The sequence below is a fragment of the Molossus molossus genome, unplaced genomic scaffold, assembly GCF_014108415.1.
Source record: "Molossus molossus isolate mMolMol1 unplaced genomic scaffold, mMolMol1.p scaffold_m16_p_21, whole genome shotgun sequence".
Classification (NCBI taxonomy): domain Eukaryota; kingdom Metazoa; phylum Chordata; class Mammalia; order Chiroptera; family Molossidae; genus Molossus; species Molossus molossus.
The window spans coordinates 38,435,470-38,454,495 of NW_023425357.1; the positions used below are offsets into that span (position 1 = coordinate 38,435,470).

The 19,026-nt window shown below is 45.8% G+C and overlaps 1 protein-coding gene across 1 annotated transcript in view; it reads right to left on the bottom strand.

The window, feature by feature from the left end:
* BEAN1 (brain expressed associated with NEDD4 1) overlaps positions 1-14,943 on the bottom strand; it is a 54,886-nt gene extending 39,943 nt beyond the window's left edge. The window contains exon 1 of the mRNA XM_036276068.1: positions 14,778-14,943. Within this exon, the coding sequence (XP_036131961.1) occupies positions 14,778-14,943 (166 nt within the window). The remainder of the gene's footprint in view (positions 1-14,777) is intronic.
* Positions 14,944-19,026: the final 4,083 nt, after the last annotated feature.

Below are 19,026 nucleotides of genomic sequence, written 5' to 3' on the forward strand. Positions count from 1 at the left end.
CTTTTGAACTTACTAATAAAGAGCTCTATTAAAATGTTAGGAAAATAATCTCCATTGTTCTTAACCTTCCTCACATTTTCCCTGGCACTTGAGCAAATCCTATTTGCCAAATTTTTGAGGGAATGGTTTCTGCCATAAACCTTAATGTTTTATTTTTGGGCAAGCTATACACTTGGCAATAATAATAATAAAAATAATAATAGACCTTATGTTTGTAAAACACTTTATAATTTGCAAAGCATACTAAGTGCTGGGTACTATTGTAGACTTGGGGTCTTATAGTGAGAAAAAAAATCCCTGACTTTGGGGAGTTTACATTACACTGATGAGCACAGACAATATGCAAGTGAATAAGATGCATAGATGTTGGGGGTGATAAGTGCTATGGAGAAAGATGGAGAAAAGGGGGATAGGGAAGAAATGAGCAGCTGCTCTTTTAAATCAGTTTGGTTACTGTTTGAATAGAAAAAAATAAATGAAGGTGTTTCCTAAAATTCTATAGCTGGTGGGCAATTAATATATAAACATAAAATAACTGAGGATCTCCAAGGAGGAATCATTCCTATAAGTAACTACGTTTCATTTAAGATACAAAGTACAAACTCATAACATTATGATGAGTCATAGTGATGTTTTAAGTATTTTCTACCCAGCAAATTTAGTTAGCCCTTAACCTTTCTAAGCCTCAGTGCATCTATAAAATGGGGGAAATTATAGTACCTAAATTAGAGGGGTATCAGAATTCAAAGAGAAAATGCTTCTACTTGGGAAACAGTGTGTGCTTGATGTATGTTCATGATGCAGACACAGCAAGACCATTGGGAAGGTCCCAGTTGACCATGCCATGTTTCCTATCCCCCACTTTGTGAAGGTTTGCATTGTGCCACTTTGCTTTCAGAAAAAGAACTACACTAGTACCTGTTTTCACCAACCACACAAAATCTGAAGATTTTCGCTTTTAGAACAAAAGTTGAAAAACGAAAATCGCATTTGGTGTTTGGTTTGCAGCAGCCGTAAGAGCAATGTGCACCCGGGGCAGCAGTGGCCCTGCCAAATTTCTTCCTAGGGAAAGATACTCAGCATCTCAGCATCAAGCCGTCAGGGCTTTGAACCGTGTCTCTGAGCATCTGTGCCTTATCTCTATTTTGTGCATCTGTTGGCAAGACTCGCGTCCTAAGGTAACAGCTTCTTCACTTGATGCCATTTTGAACCTTTCGCAGGAACGCTTGTTCAGGTAGCAGGGGAAACCTGTATGTTATTTCTGGGTCCTCACAACTGTACTGGGAAGTGGTAATATTATTTCCATTTTCTAGAGGAAACTGAGGCTCCTGTCCTCAGTTTCTCTCTTTAGGAGCCTGAGAGCAGATTTATACTTTTCTGCCCCTTACCCTGTGCCCAGAGGATGTCCAGGACAAAGGCTTCAGGTAACAGACTTCTGAATATGTAACTGATCATTCCCAAATTCTGAAGGTAATGCTCATACACCCATCAAGTTTCCTATCAGCCTTGTTCCAAATACTGTGTGAACCAGGAAATGTAAACCTTCTAATTAGTTTCTGATTAACTCTTTTGGGAAGAAGAGTGAGGATTATGGAAGATGCAGGGGTGTAACACTCTAATGGGTGAATGGGGGTGGGGTAGGGGTAGGCTACAGAGGAAGAAGAGGAGAGAAGAGGTTTCTGTGTAGAAGGAGCCCTGAGGAGGCAGCCCATTCTGCTTGTCTAGCCAGGTCACCACCAGGCACCAATGGACAGACCCACCCTCCTCTGTCCCCCTGTTCTGGGCAGCTGGGCCATAGGTGCCAGGACTAACATGATTGTCCACAAACTGGACCTTTGTTTTCTTCTCAAAAATGCTCCTGGCCACCTACATCCTCCATGCCACCCCAAGGATCCCAAAATCCTCTCTTAGGCCCTGGGCTCCATCAGCTCTGTTCTGAGTCTGAGGCCCCAGTTGCACAATCCAGGCAGATCTCTTCCTGGGGGTCTTCCAGCTCTGAAGTTCTAACCTCTCAGTTAGCCACTGTCTCCATTTCCTCCCTGAGGTTCATCATTTCTGGGGCCTCATGGCTCAGTGGTCTGGATGAGCACATTATGGTCAGCATAGAATCAGGGTTGAGACTCCTCAGATCCCCTGCTGTCTCCTTGCCCTGGTGGCAAGTCTCCCTGCTGCTTTCCAGTCTGAACTGTCACCTCTGGAAAATCCAAGCCACCTGACAGCCGGATGGCTCTCCAGGGAAAGTAATCCTCCCATTTTTCCCACATGGCAGAGTGGAGGGAGGTGTGCAAAATTCCATTTCACAGAATGAGCAATTGGAGAGGAGCCCTCCACCAGGGCAACAGACATCAGCCAAGGGCAAAAGGAAGAGTCAGTCAAATACAGTCTTTTCCAACCTGGATAGAGATGGCAGGGTAGAGAGGGGCGCCAGAGGGCAGGGGAGGAGGGAATGTCTGAGAAAGGGCCCTCAGGACTGAGCTCTGTATTGCAATTACATGTCCACAAGGCCCTGGGGGATTCAAAGGCTTCCTTGGAGAGAGTTATGTTCCCACCACTTCAGAGGAACTCAACCTCAGCATCTACAGGTGCTGGACAATTCATAGAATGACACCTGTAGCCAACCTGACTGTGTCAAGCCCTGTGCTAGGCCTTCTACATCATCTCATTTAATATTCCCAACCCACTGTCCCCATATTTCAGATGGGGAAACTGAGGCTCAGAGAGGTTAAGTGTCTTGCCTAGGCTCATAGAGCTAAGAAGTTAGCTATGCCAACCCTCTGGTTCCAAAGCCCTTATATCTGCTCACAACAGAATCCTGCCTACTTGTCAGTGGAGGAAATTGAGGCACAGGGAGATGAAACCACTTGTTCCAGTAGAGCAGTCAGGATGTTTGAGGAATCAAGAGGGGCATCCTCAAGGCAGGTGCCCATAGGGATTGTGTGGATCAAGACCAAGGACCAAGCTCTTGGAGCCACCAGCTTTCACACCTGCCACCTGTGCCCTCCCCTTCCCAGCCTGGACCTGGCCACCCACACTGGCACCTGCGTGGTACCAGAAGGGCAGCCCTGGGTCCTTCCCGAGCCAGCCCTCCAGCCCGAGGAACGCAATGGGTAGAGAAGAAGGACTGCGTCAGTCGGCCTGGGGAGGGGGTGGGGTGGGCACTACCCAGCTCCTGAGGGCGCTGGGGAAGAGGCAGCTATGTCGTCGTTTGGCATTGCGTAGCTAGCCAGAGCAGCCGCCTCGACTCAGCCTAGGATCCCTCTTACCGCGCAAGGAAAAGTCTGCCCCAAAGCGAGAGAAGGTGCAGCGCGAACGCCCCCTCTCCCACTCCTCATATTGAGATACGCCAGCCCCACAGGCACTGAAGCGGGGGCATAGCCCTGGTGACCCGCACGTCGAAGGGTTAAACTTCCTGGCTCCAGGGTTGGGGGTAGGTTCTAGCTTCCAATTCCACAAAGCCCAGACCCCCTCTTCTCTTCCAGCCCGACCGAAAGTGTCTAGTTTTCCCCTTTTTGGGTAGGTTGTTAAGGGATCTCCCAAACCGACGGCACGGGCCGGGGAGACTGTTTTAAGTCCCTGACGCGGGATGGATGCTCGTCTGGGACTCGAGTCGGCAAGAATCCGGGAGACCTCCCCTTCCCCGAGGCCCAGTGGCGTGCTCAGGGGCAGCCTGGGCTGGCGCGGTCCGGGGGCCAGGAGTCGGGTCCGCGGGTATCGCGTTCCGAGTGCGCTGCGGCTCCGCTTCGGACCGCGCGTCCGCCCTCCGGGCGCTGAGCGCCCCTAGGTGTGTGTGGGGGCGCGGGGGCCGGCCGCAAAATGCGGGGGAGGGGGCCAGGACCCCCTCTTCGGGCCTCCCCAGCACCGCCCCCAGCCTCACGCCCCTTACTCGGCTCCGCTGCCTCGCTCCGCTCCGTGCGCCGCAGTGTCGGCTTCAGCTCGGGTTCCCGCTCTGGCTCCAGCTCCTGCTCTGGTTCCCGCTAGGAAGCTTCTGTGCTCGGGCTCAAGCTCGGGCGTCGCGGGGGGCGCGCCGCTCCTCCTTGGCTAGCTCCGCGCGCAGGGGCGGGGCGGGGCGGGAGAGGCGGGGCCAGACGGAGTGGACCAGCTGCCCGCGATCCCCAGTCGAGGCGGCATCAGCTTCCTGAGCCCGGCCCTGCCCTCCTGCAGCCCCGCCCGGCCGCCCACACCACCGCTGGCTGTTCCAGCTCCCCAGGTGGCCGTGCGCCCCCCGGGCCTCAGCAGCACTGTGCTGCCGCCCAGGTCACTCCTGAAAAGGGGGAACTCGGGAGAGGTGGAGGGTCGAGCAGCGCCCCTCTATGCGCAGCCTGCCGGAAACCCACTCAGCAGCAGGTCGCGTCGGGGAGGCCGAGAGATGCGGGAGGCCAGCGAGTCAGCCAGATGTGTGAGGACAGAAAGACGTGTGTGGAGAATGACATACAGACTGGAGGGAGCAGTGAAGGACAGACATACAGACCTGTGCAGAAAAGGGTAGACAAACCATGTCTATGGAAAGACAGGCAGACAGTACGGTCAAAGTCAAGGCTGGGCAGTTGGGCAGGGGAACCTTGTCATGATGACCATTGAGAGGGACAGACAAGTGTGGCAAGGCCTCCTACGCCTAGTTGCCTGCAGGTAGGTGATTTTTGTGGGGTGCCAGGATGTCAGCTAGGCCTAGCTGAAGCCTTTCTTTCCTGAGCCACCATCATGCCTATTCTTTTCACCCCTCCCCCACCTGTGTTCTCTCTACTCCTTCATCCAAAACCTTGGACTTAGAGCGGGGCCCTGGAACATACATGCCTACCCCAACGGAATAGTCTGAGCTTCTGGTAGTCCTCCTCACCTTACTCTGGGGCCCTGGACAAGTCCATCTCATCTCCCAGGACTCCCTTTTTTCATTATATTAGATTTCCTATCTATTGTACCCCTGCAATGTGAGGTACTCTCCAGTTATTTGTTGATGGCAGTTAGAAAGTGGTTCTCAAAAATAAAACATGATGACAAAGGGCTAAACATGTTGATGATAACACTTGGGGAAGCAGAAGAGCCATGGGATGGCTTGGAAGAGAAGGGAGGCAGCCACTGGCACTGTAGGAAGAGTGGCAGTAGAGCAGGCTCTAGCGGAGAAAACAAACCTCGTTCCATCCCAGCTCTGCCTGTCACCATGTCTTGGGCTTCTCTGGGTGGTGGCAGAAGGACCTGACTGCCTCAGTGGGTGAGGACACTTCCAAACCTCCTTTGGTAACTTCATTCTGGACTTTGCCCCCTGCTCTGCCTCCTGACTGTGGGAGGGGTGGGCCTCAGGCTGTGGCATTCCAGTTCCATCTGAGGCTATCATGGGGGCATATGAGCTGTGTGGGGGATGGGGCCATAATAAAGGGAAACATCTTTCAGAGTCTTTTTTTTTTTTTTTTATCCTCACCCGAGGACATTTTTCCATTTTTTGTTCAGGTAGAGTGGGGGGGGGGGGAGAGGAACAGAGAGAGAGAGAGAAACATCGACGTGAAAGGGACACATCGAGTGGCTGCCACCCGCACAACCGACCAGGGCCGGGGACAAACTGCAACCGAGGTACATGCCCTTAGCGGGAACCGAACCCGGGTCTCTCAGGACCACAGGCCGACACTCTAACCGCTGAGCCAAACCAGCCAGAGCATCTTTCAGAGTCTTAAGGGGACCTGAGAGGCTCTTTGTCTAATCCTATGCATTTACTTTATAAATGAAGAAATAAAGGACTACAGAAAGGAGGGGGATGGGCCAGGGCCAGAGAGCTAGGATTGGAGGCCAGGGCTGTACCCACTGCACAACCTCGATAAAGGTGATTTGGCTTCTCTGAGCAGACACTTGTTGATCCTTGGTTGTTGAGTGGCTTTTACCTGTAAGTTGGCAACTGTTCATACACGCAGACCCAAGGAGAAGCCCTGAGACAGAAAATCTACCTTTGTAAGTAGAGGGCAGAGAGAGACCAAAGAAAGAAGCAGGCTACTCCAGTCTGGCAACTAACAGAGTTTAATAAGGGAAACTTACATATGAGGTGCTGTGTTGGGCTATTGCAAGACCAAATGGATCTTCGAGCTCCTTGGCATGTGCCAAAGACTTATATGGGGTAAAGGGACTACTAGAGTACCTGAATGCTACCAGGTATGGGAAATTACTTTACATTCTTTTTTTTTTTTATCCTCATTTGAGGACATTTTTCCTTTTTTTTTTTTTTTTTTTATTCAGATAGAGCGGGAGGGAGAGAGAGGAAGAGAGCGAGCGAAACATCGACGTGAAAGGGACACATTGAGTGGTTGCCACCCACAGGACCCAACCAAGGCCGGGGACAAACTGCAACCGAGGTACATGCCTTTAGCGGGAACTGAACCCAGGCCTCTCCGGACCACAGATCATCACTCTAACCGCTGAGCCAAACCAGCCAGGGCACTTTACATTCTTGATTACGTCAGGGCAGCAACCTGTTTCAGGAACTAACACACTGCAGGAGGCAAGAGAGGGGTGCTAATTTATGTCAGAATGAAGATCAGTTACAATCAGCCAGTCTCTAAGAGGGATCTGCAGAATGCAACCTAAATTCTGACCTGGGTACAACTTGCAGGACAGACAATGACCACATCACGGAACAGTCTTTTCTCCACAGCAAGACAATGTGTGTATGTATTTTGTAGGGGTGTGGGTGGCTCACTTTGAGTGAGTCCTTGTGGAAGGTTCCAGCCCTAAAGAGCTCATTCCCTTTGACCCTCCATTTGAACATCCTTGGCCTGGCAAACCTGGCTTGTTCTTCATAGTAGAACCCAGAATGGGTTTCCACTGGGACTGGTAGTGTTGTGTCTAATTTCAGAAAGTTGGGTTATGACTGTTTGCCTATCTATCCATTCATAAATACAAGTGTAGGACGCTTGGGAAATATCAAAAGGAGAAAGAAGAACATAAAAACTAGATATTGTTAATATTGAGGTTTCTTTTTCTTTCTTTTTAATTGCATAACTCTACAAGTGTCCTTAAATGGGGTGAGCTTGCTCACTATTCTCTTCTCTCCTATGTCACACTTAAAAATTAAAAAAAAATTTTTTTATATTGATCTTAGAGAATAAGATCCCTTAGAGAGGGAAACATTGATGTGAGAGCATAACACTGATCATCAAATGGTTGCCTCCTGCATGCCCCCTACTGGGGATCAAGGCCACACCCCAAGCATGTGTCTGTGACCTCTCGGTGCATGGGACTATGCTCAACCAACTGAGCCACACCAGCCAGGGTTCCTGTGTCACACTTTTAATGGCTCCCTAGCATTACCTCAGATGGTTGTACTGTATTTCATTTAAGCAATCCTCTATCACTGGGCATTTAGTCTGTTTCCAGTTTTTCACACTTGTAGACAACACTGCCATGAACATCCTCATGGGTAGGTTTGTGCATGTCTGTGATGATTTGTTATTTGGTATATTTTTGAGGCTTTCTTCTGTATAGGGTTAGACTTGCAGGAGGGGCATCTCCTGGGCACCAGAGAAGCACAGTGGTGTTTAGTGTCTGCTTGGCCAAGGACAGTGTAGAAGGCTGGAAGGAGGTCATGCAGTGCCATCTCAGGACAGCAAGGTGCCTGGAGAGTGTCAGGCTCTGGGGACTTGCCCTAGAGTATGCTCTGTATGACCCCTGTCACAAGATATGGTCAACTTATCAATTCAGTTGTTGGGGGAATCTTTTGATACCAATGGGTGGAGGAGGGGAGGGGGAAAGGCTATCAGGATGGTCTGGACTCTAGATTGGATATCTGTTTAAAACATCCATGAGACCTTTGGGGAAGGTTACCTCTTGCTAGTATATTCTTTATATGGAATTTTTTTCAAAAGCATCTCCACAGTCTGAAATTATATTACAAAGTGCCTGGCTCTCTAGATTGCCATGGGGAGCCACCATGCTCTAAAAAGGAGGAGGTGAGTGAGGAAAACCTATCTCATCACCACTTTTTACAGGGTTTTTCTCTTGCCCTCTGAGTTTTGCAAACAGTCCCCTTGAACATGTCTTGGTGATGTTAAGGGGAGTTTAAGGAAGAGGTCTTGGTTCTTCCTTGGTCGGGGGGCGAGGTCAAGGGCAAAGCTTTCTTAAAGCCAACAAGCTCAGAGGCGGTGCTAGAGTAGGAGGCTCAAGGAGCTGGGAAATACCTGTGAAACTGAAGCAGCTCCTTTGGCAGCTGCTCTCCAAGAGAGCTTGGAGTGTCTTTTTTTTTTTAAAAATCCTCACTAGAGGATATTTTTACATTTATCTTCAGACAGAGTAGGAGGGAGGGAGGAAGGGGGAGAGAGAGAGAGAGAAAGAGAGAAAGAGGGAGAGAAACATTGATGTGAGAGAGACACATCAACTAGTTGCCACCCACATGACCCCAACTGGGGTCAGGGACAAACTGCAACTGAGGTACGTGCCTCTAGCTGGAATCAAACCTGGGACTCCCTGGTCCTCAGGCTAACGTTCTAACTGCTGAGCTAAACTGGCCAGGGCTGGAGTGTTGTTGTTGTTGTTGTTGTTGTTGTTTTAATGGTTTTACCCCACTTTACAGGTGAGGAGGCTGAGGCCTTCCAAATTTGTAGCTTTCCAGAGGTGCACAGGTTAAGTGGCACCAGGTAAGATTATGAAAGACTGAAATAGGCAGAAAAGATTACCAGGTGTCCTAATTGAGTATCAGGTGTTACCTGGCACATGTTTATCTGCTTCTATAGGGGTTTGTGTCTCTCATAGTCTCTAAGCTATTATTCTGAAAGTTGTAGAAAACTGACTGTAATCAAGCCATCCTTGTCCACTGAGATGCAAATGAATTGTATCAGGTGAGGTCAATTGGTATCCTGGGGGTGGGGGACAAAAAGCTATATTGTGGTGCTTTAGATTCTCCTTGAATTGTGTATAACATGTTATTTGTTCCCTCATTGATTAAGGAGTTTAATAAAATCTTTGACATCCATCCCTTCATCCACCTAGCCTTCCTTTCATCTGTTCATCTCCCCATCCTTCTCACATTCACTATTCTTCCCTCTACTTTTCTATCCATTTATCCACACAAATTTCCATTTATCCACCTATCTACTCACCCGTCTCCCCCTTGGCAACAGCGGGAACTGGCACCCTGTGTCAGACCAGTGGGGTCAGACCTGACCTAGGTTCAGCAACCTCGGTACTTGAATTCTGGCTAAGAAAGAATTCAGAGCCAAGACCCAAACTACAAGAGAACATTTTTTTTTGGAAAGTCACAGAGGTAGAAGAAATAATTTGTAGAAGAAATGGGCTTAGGGAATAAATTATAGAAGCAAAGGAAGGGCCCTTGGAGCTTAGAAGTGAGGAAAGTAAAGGTGATGTGCCTGGGGAGAGGGGGAAGAAGAGGAGGAGGTTAAAGGCACAGGAGTACTCCTGGGAGGGAAAGCACACTGATGCGTCTGTCCTAAGGGTTTTAAGGTGGAGAGTTTAGGGGAGGTCCCAGGGGAAGATTTCAGTAGCCTATTCAGCAGTTTTCCAGGTGTATCCTTTCAGGGTCTGAGTCTCCACTGATTGATTGGTCCGAGCCAGAGCAGAGGATCATTATTCAATGCAGCTGGTCCTGAGGGCAGCCTTAGCTGTGGTTTTGCTTATCTGGTTTTGCTGCTTTTCTGGGCTTGGAGCTGAAATACAACTGAAGCCTAGATGTTATCTCTACAAAGGAAAGGTCAGGGGGTTCAAACTGCAAGATCAGCGATATGCTAGGAGAGGAAAGGTCACCCTGGGGAGGAGGTCCTACCCTACAATTGCGCTTTGCTGGACACCCACTAGGCCCATGGTCCTTGCTCTACTCATGTCTGTATAACTGCCTACCACCCATCTACCCATATGTACACATTGATGCCTGCTACACACCCAGCACACTGCTGTATACTGGTGAAAAAAACAATGATGTGGAAAACCAGATCCCTGCTCTTGAGGAACCCACGATCTCTTAGGAGAGGCACATATAAACCAATGGTCACAGAACAATATATTTTCTTTGCCAGACATGTACAAAGAAAGGTTAGAAAAGGTGGCTTTGAGGTTGTGCTCCTTGAATTGAGCTTAAAGTTTAATTAAGATTTCACCAGCTGAGTCCTGGCTGGGTAGCTCAGTTGGTTAGAACATCATCCAGATAGGCCAAGGTTGCAGGTTTGATCTCTTGTCAGGGCATATACAAGAGCCAACCAATGAATGCATGGATAAGTAGAACAACAAACTGATCTCTCTCTGTCTCTCTCTCTCTTCCTCTCTTGCTCCTTCCCTCTCTCGCCCCCTTCCCCTTTCTATTTCCCTCTAAAATCAATAAATAAAAATAAAAATATTAAAATATTTTATCAGCTGGATGAGATTGGGTGATGTTCCTGGAGAGAGGATAACTTGTATACGGTATAGGTGTTGGGATTCCAGGGATACAGGTAATTTGGAATATTGGGAGTTAAGCTGAGAGTGAATGAGTGTGTTAGGAGAGAAGACTGGAATGGCAGCTCTGGAGTGTTTTCAACACCAACTAGCAATTTTCAACCCTCTGGACACCAAGTGGTTGTCCAGCAACTCGGTTCAGTTCTGATACTAAGTATCCAGAGTTAGCATACATTCCATAGCTTAAAGGTTTAGTACCATAAGACTGCCCCCCCCCCTTTAGATACCTGTTGCAAAGCTACCCTTCTGGTTACAAATAAAGGGTTCTTATGATCCCCAACTTGTGTTCAATAATTTGCTGGAATGGCTCACAGAACTCAAGGAAACGCTTTACTTATGTTTCCCACTTTATTACAAAGACTACAACTCAGGAAGAGCCAGATGGGAAAGATGAAGAGGGCAAGGTACAGAGGTGTGGAGTTTCAGTGACCTCTCTGGGCATGCTACCCTCCCTGCACCTCCATGTGTTCACCTACCAGGAAGCAAATAGAGTTTTTATATAGCTCAATATCCACCCCCCACACCCCTCCATCCGCTTCCTGAAGTCTGTGGGTGGGACTGTAAATTCCAACCCTGTAAAAACTTGGATTTTCTGGCAACTCTAACCAACCTGAGGCTGTGTAGAGGCCCAATCTTAAGTCACCTTATTAGCATAAACCCAGGTGTGATCAAAAAGGCTTGGTATGAATAACAAAAGACACTCCTATCACTTAGGACATTTCTGGAATCTTAGGAGCTCTGTATAAAAACTAAATATTATTAACAAAAAAGATACTCCATCACCCTACACACTCAGAAAATTACGTGGGTTTTAGTTTGCTCTGTGCCAGGAACCTGGGACAAAGACCAAATATATTTCTCATTATATCACAGCAGGTCATAAAGGCCTTGGATGACAGACTGAGGCCTTGAATAGCAGGGCCATGGGGGCTATGTAAGGGCTTTAAATAGAGGGTGAGATGGTAAGATGAGTGTTTAGGAAAGATCTCTCTGGCTGCCTTGTGGAAGATAGTGTGGGTATGTTTGTGCAAAGGGGATCAAATGGTCTAGTCTCTGTAGAATGAGGACTTCCTCAGTGATGCATTGGGGTTGGCCTTGGTCCCCCCATTTGGCCTAAACCCAAACCCAATTCTTATTCCACTTACTCTTCTAAGGCTGAAGTCAAGGCAGCCAGGCTGAGGGTTGTGGCATGAGGAAGGCACCAAGGTCTTTAATCTTGTGGTGGTCTCTTTCCAGCTTTAGGGCAGATGTGGACTTGTGTCAATACTCACTGCTTGTCTGTACAGGTCACTAGGAAGTATCTTGATTCCATACCCCACTTTTCTGCCTTCAAATTTGCATCCATGGAACTCATTAACTTCCCATTAGTTACACCATGATGTACAGTCTGTCTTTGTGAAACCTCCATCCTGGTGATTTTCCAGTGATACCTGATAGTGTTCAGCTCAGGTGGAACTGTTACAGTGAATCACATGTGGCCCCAGCCTTCAAAAAACTTGCAGCAGGGGTTATAGATTGATCTGGGGGTCCCACTGATCTGGACCAAGAAACACCAGCATGTGGAAGGGGAAATAGCTTAAGTTGCAGAGTTGGTAGACTTGGGGTAGAGTCTTTGTTCTACCACTTTCTGAATTGTGACCTGGGGAAAGTCACTCAACTTCTTTGGAGCTTCAATTTCTTCATATATAGAAGGAGAAAAATAATATTTACCTATCTTTCTTTAGATTTTTTTTGTAACAAATAATGCAATTAATGAATTAACTTGAACCATTTTAAGCAAAAACAAAGAGTTTACTAAAACCCAAGTCTAGTCTTTTTGAGGTCCTGAAGTGGGAAACAGAGAAGCAGATGGGAACTCAGGGAGGGCTCTGTTTCTTGTCTCTGTATCTCTCTGCTTCATCTTCTAGTTTTTCTCACCCCACAGACCTTCTTTCTCCATTATTCGATTAAAAACATCCACATTGCAACTTGAGAGTGAGTTCAGTTCTAGCCATAAGCAGATGTAATTAACCATCTTTCAGCCATAAGTCTAAATTCCCAAGAGAGAATCTGATTGGCTGAGCTGTGTTAGATTTTTTGGTCTGGTCCAATTAACTGTGACCAAAGGGGTGGGATTACATAGCACAAACAAGGCAGCTAGTGCATATATGCATAAGCAGGGTGTAGTTTTGGGTGAGAAAGGAACATCGATGTCACATTGACTGGTTGCCTCCCGCATGACTCCACACGATCCCAACCGGGGCCCCGGTATGAACTGCAACCGAGGTATATGCCCTTGACTGGAATTGAACCTGCTACTCTTTGGTCCGCAGGTCGATGATCTAACTGCTGACCAAAACCAACCAGGGCTGATGAAAAGTTTTCAAAAAGGAAAAAGAGTACCCCATCTTTATATACCTGCCCAGCCAGGGCAGGAGAGGCAGGCCCCCAGCTTGAAGATGGAGGAGAAAGAGAGATTCCAGGCAGACAGGGCAAAAGGGAAAGGCACTAATATTTATTCAGCCTGTGGTAGAACTTTCTTTCCAGGCTCAGTGACAAAAGTAGTTTTACTTCTTCTGAACAACAATTTTATCTTTTTTATTTATTTTTAAATCTCTCTCGAATGCTGTGAATCTCTCAACAGAGGGCCCTTCTCTTTAGGGTGCCGTTACTTAAAGTCAGTTCTGGGCTCCTCCTCTGGAAGGTGCAGGAATTGTCTTTCATTGTCATCCTGAATTGTTTCTTTTATTTCCTATCCTTATTTTTTCTGTTGTCCCAATTCTCCCACTTACTTAAAAAAAAGTGAAATGTGTGTATGTTTTCTTTGCCTCTAGTTGCTCACTTGTTAGAGAAAACATTACAATATGTGTGTGTGTTTTTAAGTAGCTTTGATTCTTGTTGGAAGAAGATGGCATATGAATAAACCAAGTGGTGCAAAAGACATTTATAGAAAATCTGAATGCGTGTCAGGCAAAATCCACCATCCATTCATAGTATGGTTACAGGGAAGTGTGGCAGTTCAGGAGAGGCTGGCCTAGCACATAGTAGGTATCCAGTGCCCTTGTGAGGCATTGGCCAGTGAGGGGATAAAGAGGGGACACAGGGGACTGCATGAGGTCTCCAGGAAGCACAAAATGTTCACTCTGCACTGAGTGGGGAGCTCTGGGTTTGGAGCCAGGAAGAAGCTGGGTTAATTCCCTGTTTCACCATTTACCTCGTGTGCATCCTGGGGCAAATCACTTGTCCTTTCAGAACCCCCATCCAGCATGAGGGCCTGGATGTCCCATTCAGGTCTGTAGCCTGTGGTCCCCTCCTCCAGAGAGGTTGGCACAGCGTGAAGGGATTCTTAACTCTGCTTCTCCTTTCTGTCCTGGTTCCAACAGAGTTGCTGGTGACTCTTGGGAACTCAGGAACAGTTCCTTGTCACACATGTACACCCACAAAACAGGGAATCACAGAACCCTACTCAACAGCTGTAGAGGTGCTTTGCTGCCTCCTGCATCTGCTCCTCTCAAACAAGCACAGCAGCTTGGGGACCTAGGAAAGCTGTGTGAGACAGCGTAGTGACCTGGACAGGCAGACAGAGATGGGGGCCCCTCTTTTTCCTCCATTAGGAGGTTCTCTGCTATTTGTTTGAGCTGACCAAAATGGACTTGAAATGCTGCTAAGGGAACTTGTCCTTGAGAAGTACATCAACTGTGTCACCTGAAAGCAGAATGATGTGTAAACAATATACACCCTAGCCTGGAGCAGCTTAGCCTGTGCATGGGGAAGGGGTGGGGTGGAGGTGGGAATTTTGGGGGAGATTGCAGGGCGGGCAGGGCAGGCTGGTGGTCAGGGGAACCTTGTGAATTCGGCCTTGGGAGGAAGAAGCTGTTTCTCGGCATGTTTGGAATATTGCCTTGTTTATTTTCACCATCACATAGTATGCTGTAGGCATCCCACCCACTAAAGCAGGACACAGACTGGCCTCAATATAGCCTCTTCTTGACTCAGTTTTAGAGAAAGAACATCCTTCCACGTTGCATCCTTGGAGCTTCCCTAAGTCATGCCACATCCTTGCTTAAGCTCTTCAGTAGTTTCCAAGTTTGCTACAGGGTTAAGTCTATTCTGGAGAGACTAGTCAAGGTCCTTTCTGATCTGGTCCCTGCCTACCTCTTTAGGTTCTATTCCACTCTCCACCCCAACCCCTGGGTTCTAGCCACCTCTAACATCCATATCCCCACTGCATCAGTGGCTTTGCTGACCTTGTCTTCCCTCAGTTGAAAGAATAACTCCTTCATGTGGGGCCCCATCAGATATTTCACATTTCAAGATGATAGAAATTGTGTGAGGTATTTGTGTCTATTCTGCCTCCTCATTTGTGAGGGCAGGAACCACACCTTGTTCAATACTGTGTTCCCCGCTCAGGGTCTGGTCAGGGTTCCATAAACACTTGCTGCACAGATTGAGCTGGATCACAAAGACGCCAGCAATTGTGCTAGAACAGGGAGTGTCTCCAGATGTGGAGTAGGGGCTGCCCTTGATCTGAATGGCCCCAAACTGCATTATCGTGGTTTTCTCTCTCCTTGCCACTTTTCACTGTGTCACTGCTCACTCTCCTCCTCCTTCTATTTGGTACTTCTAAGCATCACAGAAGAACTGTAGGTTTCTTGAGAGAACAATATCGACAATTGCTAAATAAATAATCTGTATTCACAGACAGTTCAGCAAAACCAGTGTGGTGAGAGTGAATGCATTCTTACCAGGACTTTGCTGGCTGCATAGAAGTACTTTAGAAGACAAAGCAGAACATCCTTTTTTTAAAAAAATTAATTTTTGTTACAGATGTTTCCCCCCCCACTGATTCCCCCCTCCCCCTCATTCCTCACCCTGTACCCAGCTTTTTTGTCCATGACCTTTGTTCATGCGTATATGCATATAAGTTCTATGGTTTATCTCTCAACCACCATCCCCTGATCTGGGGTTTGTCAGACTGTACCCCACTTCCATGTCTCTGGGACTACCCCATTCATCAGACTGTTATGATCATTATATTCCACAAATACGTGAGATCATATGATACTTGTCTTTCTCTGTTTGGCTTGTTTTGCTTAGGATGACAATTTCCAGGTCCCTCCATATCCTCTCAAAGGATAAGAGATCTTTCTTTCTTACTGCTGCATAGTACTCCATTGTGTATATGTACCACAGCTTTTTTATCCATTCGTCTACTGATGGACACTTGGGCTGTTTCCAGATCTTAGATATTGTAAATAGTGCTGCTACGAACATGGGGGTACATATATTCTTTCTGATTGGTGTTTCAGGCTTCTTAGGGTATATTCCTAGAAGTGGGATCACTGGGTCAAATGGAAGTTCAATTTTTAACATTTTGAGGTAACACCATATTGTTTTCCATAGTGGCTGAACCAGTCTGCATTCCCACCAGCAGTGCACTAGAGTCTCCTTTCCTCCACACCCTCACCAACAGTTGTTTGAAGATTTGTTGATGGCGGCCATTCTGACAGGTGTGAGGTGATACCTCACTGTTGTTTTAATTAGCATCTCTCTGATGATTAGTGATGCTGAGCACTTCTTCATATGTCTCTTGACTATTTGTATGTCCTGTTTGGAGAGGTGTCTATTTAGTTCCTCTGCCCATTTTATAATTGGGTTCTTTGTCTTTTTTTTGTTGAGTTATATGAGCACTCTCTATATATTGGAAATTAACCCCTGATCTGATATATCATTGGCAATGATGTTTTCCCATACAGTGGGTTCCCTTTCCATTTTGATGATTGTATCTTTTGCTGTGCAGAGGCTTTTGAGTTTGATGTAGTCCCATGTGTTCATTTTCTCCTTTGTTTCTGTTGACTTAGGTGATGTATCAATGAAAATTCTGCTGTGCATGATGTCTGAAATTTTGTTGCCTACAGTTTCTTCTAGAATTTTTATGGATTCATGAGTCACATTTAAGTCTTTTATCCATTTTCAGTTGTTGTGTATGGTTTAAGTTGATGGTCTAGTTTCATTTTTTTTTTTTTTTTGCATGTAGCTGTCCAGTTTTCCCAATACCATTTATTAAAGAGGGTGTCCTTACTCCACTGTATGCTCTTGCACCCTTTGTCAAATATTAATTGAGCATATTGCCTTGGGTCTATTTCTGGGTTCTCAGTTCTGTTCCACTGGTCTATATGTCTGTTCTTGTGCCAGTACCCGGCTGTTTTAATTACAGTGGCTTTGTAGTATAACCTGAAATCTGGTATTGTGATCCCTCCAACTTTGTTCTTTCTTTTCAAGATTGCTGTGGCTATTCGAGGCCTTTTTTGGTTCCATATGAACTTTTGAAGTAATTGTTCTAATTCTGTGAAGTATGCCGTTGATATTTTGATGGGGATTGCGTTGAATCTATATATTGCTTTGGGTAATATGGACATTTTAATGATGTTAATTCTCCCAATCCATGAACAGGGTATGTGCTTCCTCTTTTTTATATCTTGCTCTATTTCTCTTTTCAAAGACCTGTAGTTTTCTGCGAATACGTCCTTTATTTCTTTGGTTAAGTTTATTCCTAGGTATCTTAATTTTTTTTGCCGCAATGGTAAATGGGATTGTTTGCTTAGTTTCTCTTTCTGTGAGTTCATCATTGGTGTATAAGAATGCCATTGATTTCTTGACGTTAACTTTGTATCCTGCTACTTTGCCAAATTCATTTATTTAGTCTAGTAAACTTTTGGTGGAGTCTTTGGGGTTTTCTATGTACAGTATCATGTCATCTGCAAATAATGACAATTTCACTTCCTCCTTTCCAATTTGGATCCCTTTTATTTTTTCTTCCTGTCTGATTGCTGTGGCTAAGACTTCCAGTACTATGTTAAATAGAAGTGGCGAAAGTGGGCATCCTTGCCTTGTTCCTGTTCTTAAGGGAAATGCTTTTAGTTTTTGCCCATTGAGTATGATGTTGGCTGTAGGTCTTTCATATATGGCCTTTATTATGTCGAGATATGATCCCTCTATTCCCACACTGCTGAGCGTTTTTATCAGAAATGGATGATGGATTTTGTCGAAGGCTTTTTCAGCATCTATTGATATTATCATGTGGTTTTATTCTTCATTTTATTTATGTGGTGTATCACATTTATGGATTTGTGAATATTGTACCAGCCTTGCATCCCTGGGATGAATCCCACTTGGTCATGGTGGATAATTTTTCTGGTGTATTGCTGGATTTGATTTGCTAGTATTTTGTTCAGGATTTTGGCATCTATGTTCATCAGGGATATTGGCCTGTAGTTTTCTTTCTTTGTAGTGTCTTTTTCTGGTTTTGGAATTAGAATTATGCTGGCTTCATAAAACGAGTTTGGAAGTCTTCCTTCTTCTTGAATTTTTTGAAATAGTTTGAGGAGAATGGGTATTAGTTCTTCTTTGAATGTTCGGTAAAACTCCCCCGTGAAGCCATCCGGGCCTGGGCTTTTGTTTGCTGGAGAGTCTTGATTACATCTTCAATTTCTTCTGTTGTTATTGTTCTGTTCAAGTTTTCAATCTCTTCCTGATCCAGTTTTGGGAGACTATGTGTTTCTAGAAAATTGTCCATTTCGTTTAGATTTTCGAATTTGTTGCCGTATAATTGTTCATAGTAGTTGTTAACGATCTTTTTATTTTTTTATTTTTATTTTTTTAATGAATTTTTTAAGTTATTTTTTTGTTACAGATATTTTATCTTTTTACCCCATTGGTAACCCCCACCCCACCCCGCCTCCGTCCTGGCCCTGGCTTAGTTGTCCATGTCCATTGTTCATGCATACATGCATATAAGTTCTGTAGTTTATCTCTTCCCACCTCCCCACCCCCACTTCTGAGGGATGTCAGTCTGTGCCCTACTTCCATGTTTCTGGGTCTACTGTTTTCCTCAGACTGTTATGTTCATTATATTCCGTATATAAGTGAGATCATGTGGTATTTGTCTTTTTCTGCTTGGCTTATTTCACTTAGGATAATACATTCCAGGTCCCTCCATGTCATCTCAAAGGATAAGAGATCTTTCTTTCTTACTGCTGCATAGTACTCCATTGTGTATATGTACCACAGCTTTTTTATCCATTCGTCTACTGATGGACACTTGGGTTGTTTCCAGATCTTAGCTATTGTAAACAGTGCTGCTATGAACATGGGGGTACATATATTCTTCCTGATTGGTGTTTCAGGCTTCTTAGGGTATATTCCTAGAAGTGGGATCACTGGGTCAAATGGAAGTTCAATTTTTAATTTTTTGAGGTAACACCATATTGTTTTCCATAGTGGCTGCACCAATCTTCATTCCCACCAGCAGTGTATTAGAGTCCCCTTTTCTCCACACCCTCGCCAACACTTGTTGTTTGATGATTTGTTGATGGCGGCCATTCTGACAGGTGTGAGGTGATACCTCATTGTTGTTTTAATTTGCATCTCTCTGATGATTAGTGATGTTGAGCATTTCTTCATATGTCTCTTGGCCATTTGTATGTCCAGTTTGGAGAGGTGTCTATTCAGCTCCTCTGCCCATTTTTTAATTGGTTTCTTTGTCTTCCTTTTGTTGAGTTGTATGAGCACTCTATATATATTGGAAATTAACCCCTTATCTGATACATCATTGGCAAAGATGTTTTCCTA